Source organism: Nuphar pumila, chromosome 13 (assembly GCF_984573655.1).
Source record: "Nuphar pumila chromosome 13, dmNupPumi1.hap1.1, whole genome shotgun sequence".
NCBI classification, from domain to species: domain Eukaryota; kingdom Viridiplantae; phylum Streptophyta; class Magnoliopsida; order Nymphaeales; family Nymphaeaceae; genus Nuphar; species Nuphar pumila.
Window position 1 is genome coordinate 15,167,986 of NC_143261.1, and position 12,510 is coordinate 15,180,495.

The 12,510-nt window shown below is 38.1% G+C and overlaps 1 protein-coding gene across 1 annotated transcript; it reads left to right on the forward strand.

The window, feature by feature from the left end:
* Positions 1 to 1,951: 1,951 nt before the first annotated feature.
* On the forward strand, positions 1,952 to 11,109 carry LOC149817873 (E3 ubiquitin ligase BIG BROTHER-related-like). The gene is made up of 8 exons (XM_089984216.1): positions 1,952 to 2,123; positions 2,236 to 2,464; positions 2,777 to 3,155; positions 3,274 to 3,314; positions 9,732 to 9,773; positions 9,855 to 9,976; positions 10,056 to 10,164; positions 10,768 to 11,109. Exons 2-8 carry the CDS (start codon positions 2,252 to 2,254, stop codon positions 10,822 to 10,824), a joined length of 963 nt encoding a protein of 320 aa, XP_089840342.1. The 5' UTR covers positions 1,952 to 2,123; positions 2,236 to 2,251; the 3' UTR covers positions 10,825 to 11,109.
* Positions 11,110 to 12,510: the final 1,401 nt, after the last annotated feature.

The window sequence follows — 12,510 nt, forward strand, 5'->3', positions numbered from 1 at the left end:
AATATTTTTACACCCTCCACCACCCATCTCACCACGTCTCATCACCACCACCCACCATCTCACCATTACCACCACCACCCTCCTCCTCTTCTTTCTCTCAATTTTTTTTACATTTTCTCACTCTGTTTTTCTCATGCTAAACAAACAAGCTAAAAGTTTTTTTTTGAAAAACTTCTCATATCAAAAACTCTCATAGGCAAAACTTTATTTTCCTATGAGAGTTTTCTCTCTCTTCCAAACATGCCCTTACACTTACGTGCAACATTCAGATTTAAACTAGTGTATACTTTGATCCAGCTCATATATGCCCATTTGTACCAAAAGGACACTTTTGTAACACCCTACCATTCTTGAATTTACTCAGTTTTTCTATAATTGCAAATCACAATGACAACACTTTCTCAAGTTTTAGTGTAAGTTGTAATTGTGATTCTCACTTGAAAAACACTTTGCCTTTTGAATCCTATGAAAGTTGGAGATGTAAATAGGAGGGCTCGATTTGCGAGAAATTTCTAATCCCACTACGAGTTATTTAAGAAAACATTACTAAATCTGGGAAAATAATTAGAAATTCAAGAAATTACTGAAATTAGTGAAAAAATGCAAGAAATTAACGAAAGAAGGAAATAAATTAAATAAACTAAAAATTAACAAATCTTTGTTGTTGACGAGAAATTAACAAATCTTGAATCCAACTCTACTGTCATCTACCCATAGACCTTCCCTATATTTATAGGGAAATAATTTAATCTAAGTAAATAAAACATATTAATTTTGATAAACGTCAATTAAAAGCTTGCTAATTTTAATGAACTATTAAGTTGAAATATAAATTAAGTATTTAGATCTTATATCTATTAGAAGATGTTTAAGTAAAACAGATTCAAAATCTAAATTGGATCTGGATGAACTCTGTGGATCCAAAATTCTAGCGCTCCGCTCCAGCATCGGTTGGTCACTAGGATGTGTGATTAACAATCATAGCTTTCGATTCTCAACTGTGATTGCTCATTCAACTTGTGATAGCTTGAAAATAATACGATGATATTAACCTGGTTTTTGTAGTTTTTTTTATTTATTTTGTTCATCTTATTCGTATATTTTTTATACTTGTCTACACTTCCTTGAGATTTTCTTAGAAAACTCGATTAGGGCGTTTGAATGCACAAATAAATAGTCAACGCCTATTTATCAAGGAAAGAATCCAAGGCCCATGCCAAAAGCGAAAGAAGAAACTCCTGGGATTATTTCTTCCGCCATTCAAACACCCTGTTGGATTTTCCCTCGCTGAGAAAATCCCAATACCAAATACTTGTGACACTGATGACAACGAGAAAGCGCAACTTGGATAGTCCAATCAAGTAAAACCTAAAAGAATGAAGTCCTTCAGAATTCCCAATAATTAGAAGAGCCACGTACACGGCTTTCATATCCAGGTTGGAAATGTCCTACATGGATCACGGTGCCAGATCCAATAAGCTTTTCCTCTGACAATTTTGATGAATGATGTAAAAAAGTGGCACCATCCCATCTGGATCCAGGCACAGAACTAGATTGTCTTGCTATATTCTGTGCTCACATCAATCCAAGCCAGATGACCATAACCCGATTTAGCCAACCACACTGCACTAAACCCAGTTGGATCCAGACAAGCGAGCATCTTAATGGATCTAAAAATTACTAAAAGGAAGATGACCCGAATTGAAAAGCCCAAGTCTAGTCCACCAAAATTTGAAATCCTTAATTGCCCGTATTAAACACCAAATTATCTCTCTCATCTTACTTCTTAATCAAGAAAGAGAAACATCGTTCTCCCCTTCTTCCACAAAGCAGCGCTGCGTATACAGGTTTCCTGTTCAAAGGAACTGTAATTAAAGCTTAAATCCTGTTTCTAATCCCTCATTAGTATCGTGAATAGGAAGGCATAAAGGCCAAGGCGTTCCTTTTCTCCTCTCCTCTCTGTGTTCATTCCTCTCTCTCTCTCTCTCTCTCTGCCCTAACTTAACATCTCTGCTTCTTTCCTTCGCCCACCAACCCGTTCATTCTTGAGCGTCGATCCTGATATAGCCGCTCGCATCCGACGTCCGTTCTCATCTCCCATTCTTTTCTCTTCTTCCTACACCGTGAGTTATTTCGTTCTTTTTTCTTTTTTTCCTTCTTTCGTTGTCTTTTTCCTTTTTTTGGTGAGAAAATTTTATGATTTTCGTGGGAATTTTTTGGCGTTGGGGATTCTAGGGGGTTTTCGCGGTGGATGGAGAATTCGAAGGAGAACAATGCGGCCGGTAAGGAGAAAAGGGAAAACCCCGCTGCAGACTCGCAGAACGGCGTTGTCGACGCTGCAGATGGATCGGATTCGGCGGTGCCGGTGACGGCAGCGCCGCCGCAGCAGCCCGCCAGGAGGCCCTTCACCAGCCTCAGCCAGGTCGACTCCGACCTCGCCCTCGCTCGGACACTGCAGGAACAGGTTTCGATTGCAAGAAAAGCTGTAGTTTTTTTTTCTTGATTTCTGTTGGTTTCTTTCTGTTTTTCTGTGATTAATTGGTTCGGCTTTTTTGGACTCTTTTTTGTGAAATGCGCGAAAAGATTGAATTGTTTTGATTGCAAGAAACTCTAGTTTTCTATGTTTTTATTTTTTGGGTTTCTTCTTGTTTCTATTAATTCTTTCTGGGGGGACTTTTTTGTGAATTGTTCGAAAAGATTGAATTTTGATTCTAGGGTTTTGTTGCGATCTCTTTCGTTTTTTTCCCTTTTTTGGTATCCTGCTATGTGGTAGTAGGAACGGGCGTATATGATGTTGAGGATGGTCGGAGAGCATGGCGAATACGCGAGTTCATTGAGCGAAAGCTATGATTACGAGGATGAAGTGGATCATCTGCACGAGAATGATGATGTGGAAATCCACGAAGGAGAAGAAGAAGAAGAAGGCCGTGAGATTGTGAACGGTGAGAATGGGAGTGTTGGTGATGAAGCAGACGAAGAAGAAGACGAAGTAGAAGAAAATGATGATGGTAATGATGATCTGTTTGATGTGCACGCACACGAGGAGATTGATCCAGCTGCATTTGAAAGTGATGAGGCGTATGCAAGAGCGCTCCAAGAAGCCGAGGAGCGAGAATTGGCCGTTCAGATGATGGCTTTCGTGGGTATCAACGAGTGTGAGTGATCGCCCCCTCGGTTCGATTTTTAAAGTTTTCTGTTTCTTATGGAAATGAATATTCTTTATGTGGGTGTCAAGTAAAATATGATAAATATTTAATTTTGTTGCCTTTGCAGGGGAGTCGGATGACGGTGATGAAAATGGCAGCAATTCTCAGGTATCCTTTAGAAAGTCTTAACCTCTCATTCTTCATGTGTTTGTCTGTTTAGAGGAAAAATATGTGATTAAGAATAAAGGAATAATATTATAGTTGTGCTCTAGTCATATCCAGCTTAGTTATTTTTATTTTATAACCTTCATGTAGAATTCCATTCATTTCTTTCTGGTCTGTTCTTAGGATCTTGCATTCTGGCCTCCGTTGTCTTCTTTTTGCTTTTCTGTAACCCATTTTTTATTCAATTGTTCTGGTTGTTCATTTACAAGTAATCCCTTATGGGGTAATTTGTCTGTGGAAAGTCTAGAACTGGAATCTGATGCAAACTTCTTGCTTCAGACAATAAGCTTCTTGAGGAGTTCCTTTTTATTGTTGATTTTAGAAAAATCTTTACAACGCAGCAGATCTTTACAGTTCAGTTGGCTGTATTTTACTAGCAGCAGCTTAGAGGCTACGATGCAGATTTTGCTTGTTGATGTCACCTAATATACCAAATTTTCTATGGTTTGACTTAGTAAATATAAATGTAGAGAACCAAGTTGAAACAGTAGTTCCCAAGTTGGAGGATAGAAGATAAGAGAATGATGAGATCAACATTCTCGTGTTCTGTATCAATTGAAAATCATCCACATGAGAAGCCCCTCTAAACTGAAGGATCCTATTTCTGATTTCAGTTTGATGGGTTCAAAGGATACATTCATATAAATGTATAAACATGAATTAAGACTATACAAAGAAATGGTACAACACTTTCAATAATATCCTTATTTGTCTTATATGTTTTTACTTTCTGATAGTCCAGTTAAGAACAGCTTTGTTGTTAAAGGAGTACTCATGTTGAAACTATTACATCTATCTAGTTTGAGGGTGTGCCTTTTTTGTGCCTCTCCTTGAGTTTTGTGTATATTTTTTCTCATGAGCTGAATATTGTGTTTCTTATCAGATATGTTGTTTATCATTCTCTACGTGTTAGATGTTTGAAATTGTCCATTCACAGTGTCAATGTTTTCTGCAATTTAACTTAGTGTGGATAATTCAATAGTGAGTCCTTGGAGAACTTTGGGGTTTTGGGTCACTCATCTCATTGAGCTTGAAGCAAATTGGTTGTCCAACTTTCACCTCATGGTTACAAATTGGGAAAACACTTATTTTCTTTCATTTACATTTCTTTCCTTTTCCCTCTATGTGCCACTTTTTTGTCTTGACTTACTGTTTCTTACTAATTTCTGCCCATCAATTTCTTTGATCATTCTTCATAGATTCTGATACTCGTTATCTTCTCAGCAGTTTTAATCGTACTTCATGTTGCTTCTGTTTACCTGGACTTGTTTAAGTAGCTGGAAATTTTTGTTAAAACCTATAGCGTGTGTTTTTTATTTACTAAACACCATAATAGTTCTGTCCATGATTGATGGTTCCTTTGGGAATTACATCGAAACTAAAAGGAGATACAAAGTTCTTTATCTCTTTTATATTGGCTGGATTTCTATGATGATTTTTTATTTCTTTTTTTCTTATATTTTCTTTAAGAGAATGAAATAGAAAAATTACATGTAATCCCAGATTGAAGATTTTCTTGCATAATTGTTATCTTTTGGCAGTGTTTAGATGTATTTTTTTTGCCTATGCATTTATTTATGTTTTTTTACTTCATTTTACAAGCATCTGGGTGTTCTTTTCTTTTTTATGTTTTTGAAAGAAATGAAACAAAATACAGAGTCTTTTGTATATTTATATTTTATGTTTTTATTTTTCATGCCATGCTCCTCCCTCCTGCTCTTCTCACGTTCTTCTTTTCCCAGTGGCCATTAAACCCACTATCATTGATGATTTGACTCTCCATTAGTATCTCCTCCTCCTCCCATCTACTCCTTAAACCCAACCAGCATTACGCTGTCCGAGACCTATTTTGGTCTCTTTCTTCTCTCTTCTCCTTTTCCCACCCAGATTCAATCCCATGGCCGGCACTAGGTCAACTATGACCTGATTTGACCATCTCCTCATCCTCTCCTTTCCTTCTCCAACCCATTGCTAATTCCAAACAACATCAGGTCATCCAGGACCTAATTCAATTTCTTCTTCCTTCTCTCCCATTCCTCTGTTTTTCATAAACCTAAAAAGCCCTTTGCAGCTGTTAAATTGTACATATATAAATATATAATATACCTGTGTATATGGTATTATATATATGTACATGTACATGTATACATACATATACTTGTATATACATAATATGTTATATATATATATATTTATCATATATAAATATATATGTAATATTGGGAGAGTCAAACTGATTTGACTGCTCCCACTCTTTTATGATCTCTCTCTCTTTTCTATAACTCTCTCCTTTCCTTTTGTGTATATATAGGGGTGTTCACCCTTTGTATTTTTTATGTCTTTGGACACTCATTCCATTGAATAAAATACATTTTTTATATTGTGCCTTATTGTGTATCCCCTTTGTGGGATTTGTGAGTGTGTTCTTTTAGAACACTTTTGTGGTTCCCTTTGTGGGTTGTGTGTGTGTTTCTTAGAGAACACCTTTGTCATCTACTCAAGTTGAAGATTGGTGGACTTTGTGGTTCGTGATTAAAGCTTTCTTGAATCTTTACATCGCAGCAAAAGAGAGGGCTGGTCCCACACATTCTCCCTCTTTTTTACCCATCTGTCGTTGCTACATATCTCCTTTGTTTTTTTTCAAACTCACTCATGTTTAAAAGATATCTTAGCCAACCTATCTTCCAAACATTTTTTTATTTGTTATTTTTATTTATCAATACTGTTTATGTTTATTGTTTATAGACAGTAAACATGAATGCATCCAAACAGGGAATCTATCTGAAGTTAGCCTCCTTAACTATTCACCTTCTTACATTGGCATTGCCTACAATCCTTAAATCAACCTGTCAAAGCTTGCTACTCTGCTTCCGTGTAAGTGCGGAGCTTGTCTTATCAATTCTGCACTTTCAGCAAATTTTTACCCAGTATTACTACTATTTTCTGCATCTTGCAATATCAATCATGTCCCTAAGTTATTTCCCTTTTTTTTGGTTCATAACTCATAAGTATGTTGAAGCATCTCAAAGGCATGTCCCTAAGGGCCTCCTTAGGCTTCATGTATTAATTACCACATTGCGTGGTCTACATGGTACTGATTATGTAGCATAATATGGTCTGCATATGCTTATGTTGCCCATTCCAAGATGCACACTAGTTCCAACTTGCTCTCCTCTCTGAAAAGGGCAACTGGTGTGCTGATCTTGCTTAATCTTCGATCAAAGTGTAACAGTATTATGGAATATAAGCTATTTCAAAATCTTGCCCTTAAGGAACCCTATGATCCATTGAGTATTGAAGAAGACACACTCCCCTGCTTTCTTGCTGGTTGTTCACTCTAGTCAAAATATTGTTGTCCCTTGCATGGTTATCTAGTAAGGGTGACTTGTGAATGACACCAAGATGAAGGGATGTCATGAGTTCAATACCCACAGGTGCACATCCCTTGCTGCGAGAACAAAGGTGTACTCTTTGGTGGTCAAGGGGACCTAAGGTTTTTACAACAATGAACTCGTGAGGGAGGTGTTTTTTCCAGTTATCTCCAAAAAAAAAGTGTTCTTATTGTTGTTAATTCTGAGATCTTTCTAAGCTCTTAGCTAGGTCATCTTTATGCTTTGGAACTTGATCATGTATCTCCTTCTTGAAGCCCATCTCTTCTTGTATCTATGTAACTGCGACACGGCTAAAAGGTCTCTGTATCCGTGTCGACACGGGTGCGGGTACCAGGCGTAGTGTGGGTATGCCGCGGGTCGGGTCCCGCACTACGCCGTGGTTCGGGTCTAGCACAGAGCCGAAATCCCTGGTTTGACCCCACCCGATACATAATCCCCCCCCCCCCCCCCCCCCCCCTCTCACAAAACCCTCTACCCCTTCTCTCTCCCTCTATCTCTCGATTCCCCTCCTCTCCCTCAGTCTCGCTCTCTGGCTCTCGTCTTCCCCTTTTCTCTCCCTCTACTCTCTTCTTCCCCTTCTCTCTCACGGACCTCCCCCTTCCCACCCTCGGCAGCTGGAGAGAGGTACCTACCTCCATCTTCACCTCCTTGTTTTCCTCATTCGTACCCCCAGAGAGAGAGAGAGAGAGAGAGAGAGAGAGAGAGAGAGAGAGAGAGAGAGAGAGAGAGAGAGAGCACCCCCCCCCCCCCCTTATTCATTTTTTACTTACCTCACTCCTTTATTCAAAATGACATCTCACAACTCTCTCTCTTATTAAAATCTGTCCTTCTTTTACTAAAAACTGCATTGGACCTACATATATATTGATCTTGCATTGGATCCATATATATATATATATATATATATATATATATATATATATATATATATATATATATATATATATATATATATATATATATATATATATATATATATATATATAGCCGTGTCCCTGTATCCTCAGTTTTTGAAATTGCCGTGTTGTACCCTCTGCACCCGAACCCAGGTGACATAGCCTTGTATTTGAACATTTACACTAGAAAATTCTTTAGGAATTATGAAAATACTGAATTATTTGACCATCAGATATTATATGACTTGTTTTGTGAACCAAAGTAGGACTTTGATTGCTGTTGGTCCAATCTATGGTCACAAAGCATAAATGTCTAATACCTTGTAGCACAGTCTTCTTCCTCCCTTGGTATTCCAATCAAATGCATACTAAAATTGCCAACTTGATTACTCAAGATAATGTTATTGTAGACCTCCATGGTATTATAATCTATTTTGACATTGTTTTTAATGAGACTGCTTCACCTGTCCAAAAAGATTCTGATCGCAGATCAGCATTTTGTTTGCCTTTGTCACTGACATATTTTTTCCAATTTCAAATATCTCATCTGCTCTTTCTTTGGTCATTCAATGATAGTCACTTACGTGGCACATTTGACTCTAGTGAAACATGACTTAAGCTGCTGAGTTAATAAACCCTACCTGTTGCAATTATATATCTGATAATGCTGAAGATACGACTTTCTCAAGGGTCATAGGTGTTTGTCTTTGACAGTCCTTGCATTACCAAAAGTTTTAAAACAACTGTAGACCATTGTCAGTAGTGGTTAAGATGCTGTGTGCTTATTTCGGCTCAAGAATGAAAAGAAAAAAAAAAGATCCCTTTTGGGTGTTTAGTTGTGATTCTCTCGTGTCTCTGTTGGTGGGTTCCAACAACAGGTAAATTGGGTTTCAGCATTAGAAGTTACCAAGGTAATTGCTCTGGTCTGGCCAGTCCAGCTCACATGTAATCTCAACTCAGTATCACAAATATTGACTTGGTTCCTCAATATATGCAATAATTTTCCTTTAGTGAGAACTTTTCTTCCCCTTGTCACAATATTGACTCTGCTCCTCAGTAGCTATACTGATACACCCTCATGCTAAACCGAGTCAGTATGCCTTGGTGTGCAAATGCTGTTATTGATTAATAATATCAAAATAATACTCCTTCTCATTCCTTTGAAAAAAAGCACCTTTTCTCACTGGCCAACGAAGATGCTGGGTAAGAAGTATATGTACCAAGTGAAACTGTGTTAGTTGCATAAGAGGCATTTAACTTATTCAGTGTTCTCTTTTTCCTGTTCTTTTTTGTGGTATTTTTTGGACAATGATAATCCCACTCACGATGGTTTCAGCAGAGTCTCAGATGTTCCTACCAGTTCCCCTTGTGCTTTCTGCTCCCTGCGCATATGCCAGGCATACCTTATTTGAAATTATTTTCTTTAACAACCTTCTGTTTCAAGATCTTCTTCATTCCTCGCCACTAGGTAGCATTTAACTTATTCAGTGTTCTCTTTTTCCTGTTCTTTTTGTGGTATTTTCTGGAGAACGGCAATCCCACTCACAATGGTTGCAACAGAGGGACATACATTCCTACCAGTTTCCCTTGTACTTTCAAGGGACGGACGTTACTACCAGTTTCCCTTGTGCTTTCTGCTCCCTGTGCATATGCCAGCCATGTCTTATTTGAAGTTATTTTCTTTAACGATTTTCTGTTTCAAGATCTTCATTGCTCCTCTCCACTAGGCACTTTTGGATGCTACAGTAAGAGAATATCCACGGGTCGCTCATCTTCTGTTTCAAGATAATGCTGAGCCACCTAAAGCCATCAAGGCGAAAAGATGGACAGCCTGAACTGAATCTGGTAAAACTAAAACAAAATGCATTTAAAATAACAATCGAGGGCTGCAATAGGCCTTATTTTGTGTCCTAGAATATGTTTAAATGGTTGATAAGCTCATGTGTGATTGAGATCAAGAGAGGAGCATACTCTGCCTGACTAGGGCATTTTGGATGGTTTCCTGCCAGAGAGCTATTCCATCTTGAAATTGACATACAAAAAATTTATCGTGTGCATATTCTTTTCTGCAGGATACGTGGCAGGAGGTTGACCCAGATGAACTATCATACGAGGTATGCAAATTATTCACTCTTGTAGCTCAGAATTGATGCATTTTCATGGCATTTATGGAGATCTTATTTTATGATAAAAAGGAATTGCTTGCGCTGGGTGAAGTGGTTGGAACTGAAAGCAGAGGACTGTCTGCAGATATGATTGCTTCATTGCCTTCCTCTAATTATAAAGCAACCGACTCACAAAATGGCACCTCTGAACAGTAAGCCCTACTTGCATTCAGGGAATTTTTATAGATCAAATGATTGTTGTGATGACCGAATTTCTGTTGTGGCTAACAGATGTGTGATATGCCGTTTGGATTATGAGGAAGGCGATCAAGTCATCAGTCTTTCATGCAATCATATATACCATTCTGAGTGTATAAATAATTGGCTTCAAATAAACAAGGTATGCAGTTCAGTGATGATTATAAGACCTGTTTGCAGAGTTAGGTCTCCCTCTTGTCCCTTTTGCACTCCCATGCCTTTTTTCCCTCCTGATCTTTTTCAAATGTTTTTTTTCTTTGACGTATGCAAACACTCCCTTTGGATTTTTCTTTGGAATTTTGTTTGTTGTTTCATTTAAGTTGCATTGTAATGAACTTTATATACTGCATTAGGATGGATTCCCATGCTGTTGGGCCCAAGAGCATCTCTCATTAGGCCCTCATGGCTGTCTAGGTTGTAGAGTTTTCATGCTTGGTTTTCTGTCTTTTTGTGATGGCATCTATTGGCCAACTGTGAAGCGTTTGGCCCTTTCCCTTAAGGTGCATTTGAATTTGTGGGACTGGAATCCGAATTTCATTAAAGGCCTATTTTTTCCTTGCTATGGATAAAAGAATTTTGGTAGAATGGGATTCCAATTCCACAAATTCAAACACACCCTTAGATTGCTCTTTGCAGTGCTCAACTCCACTATTGGACTGGCTACTTTTGGGCTTATTGAAGCCTTAATTTGCCAAATTAGTTGAAATGCAGAGGCTCAAGTGTTTTGTTTGGGGCTTTTGTACAGGTCTGTCCGGTTTGCAGCACCGAGGTTTCGACTTCAACAACCCATCAGGAGCAGTGATTTAAATTCTTTCGACTTGGTATAATCCTTGGGTGGAACATGGAGCTAGCCAAAGTTTCTTTATGGCTTTGCTCTTTGAAAAAACAATTCTTTGCTTATAAATATTTGACACTGCAGTGGGGTAAATGGTTGAAATCTCCCTCTCTCTCTCTCTCTCTAGGAAGTAAATATTAGTTAATACACAACAAGGATGGGCTATGTTGTTTGTAATTTGCATTCCACACAAGAACCCAAATGACTTAATTCAAACAAATTGGTCGAACCGAGTGGTTTTGAAGATTTGAATTTGGAAAAGATGTCTGGTGTTTGATGCTACCTGCGGTTTTGGGTGAGGTTCAGGGATGGAAGGGGCTCAAAAGGGTGGCGGGGATATTTGGGAGGGAAAAATGGTCACATTATGAGAGGGAGGATGGGAGATGGGGGAGAAATACCATACTTGTTCAGAAATCCAGATGTTTGCTGGAGCTCTATCACATGATTTCCAAAATAAGGGCTTTCTATCTCATCTGATTTGTTTTCTGATGCATGTGGTGCCTTCGATCCAAAAGGCCTTTGGGGGCGTGGTTGAATGTTCAGAATCTGATGTAATTGGAATCCAATTTCATTGCAAGTATTAATCCATTTTTATCAATTTTTACATAAAAAGAGAAGTTTTTTTTATGAACTTGGATTTCAATTCCACCTGATTTGAGGCATCCAAATATGCTCTTAGGTTGTGAAATTGGATTTGAGTGGTATTAGGTTCTAATTCCTAAAAATTCTTCCATCGACAACTTGGGAAAAGGAGAAATTTGGTGGAATTGGGTTCCATTTCTATTCATTTTCACAGATCCAATGTCCAAACTCACTCTTGGGGTCCTTTAAAATTCAAGTGCATGTGGGGGCATGACAAGGGTTACTGGGGTTTGCAATATTTCCAACCGATATTTTCATGTTTGCTCCTAAGAATGTGAGAGTGGCTTTAAAGAGCTGGGTATTGGTTTATGATTTATACTGCCCATGTGTTAAAATGGGGAATTTAAGCTTAGGCAATATCACTCTGAAAACAGTAATGTTACAATTGACAAGTGGGATGAATGGGCCGATGTAGACCTAACCGACATTAAAACACGATGATTAGGGGATCAATATGGGGCTTTTCCAAAATCAGTTTGTTAAAAAGTTGGTTATTCTATGCAGTTTTGACTGCTGGTAAATGAGCCGAACTTGAACTGTTCTAGGCTGTTTGAAGGCTCTTCATCGCATATTCGGCTCTTGCATGCTGCTACACAAAGAGATAATCGAGCTCTTGCAGCCTTGAAATGGCCAAATAAAGATTCATCATGGATCTGTCAGCCTAGATCTGTTATGTTGTCTGTTTGTTCGATTTTACTGTCAAATCCATCTGTCTTTCTTTCTGTTATATTTGTTTATTACTAAGGGGTAAATTCTCATCACCCTGCCTATCAATGAATCTTGGGTAAGTTTGGTTGTGTTTTGAAAAGTGAAAATACTCTACAAAAGAAATTCACTTTCAAATTCTCGCGAGATTTCAAATCTTACAAGACCTCGCAAAAAAAGTGAATCTCACACATAAGATTCACCTTATGTTTGATTGCTTTTGGGTACTTTTAAAATGAGATTCACTTTCTAAATCTCATGTGATTTGGAATCACATAAGATGCAATCAAACAGACCCCTAATGTT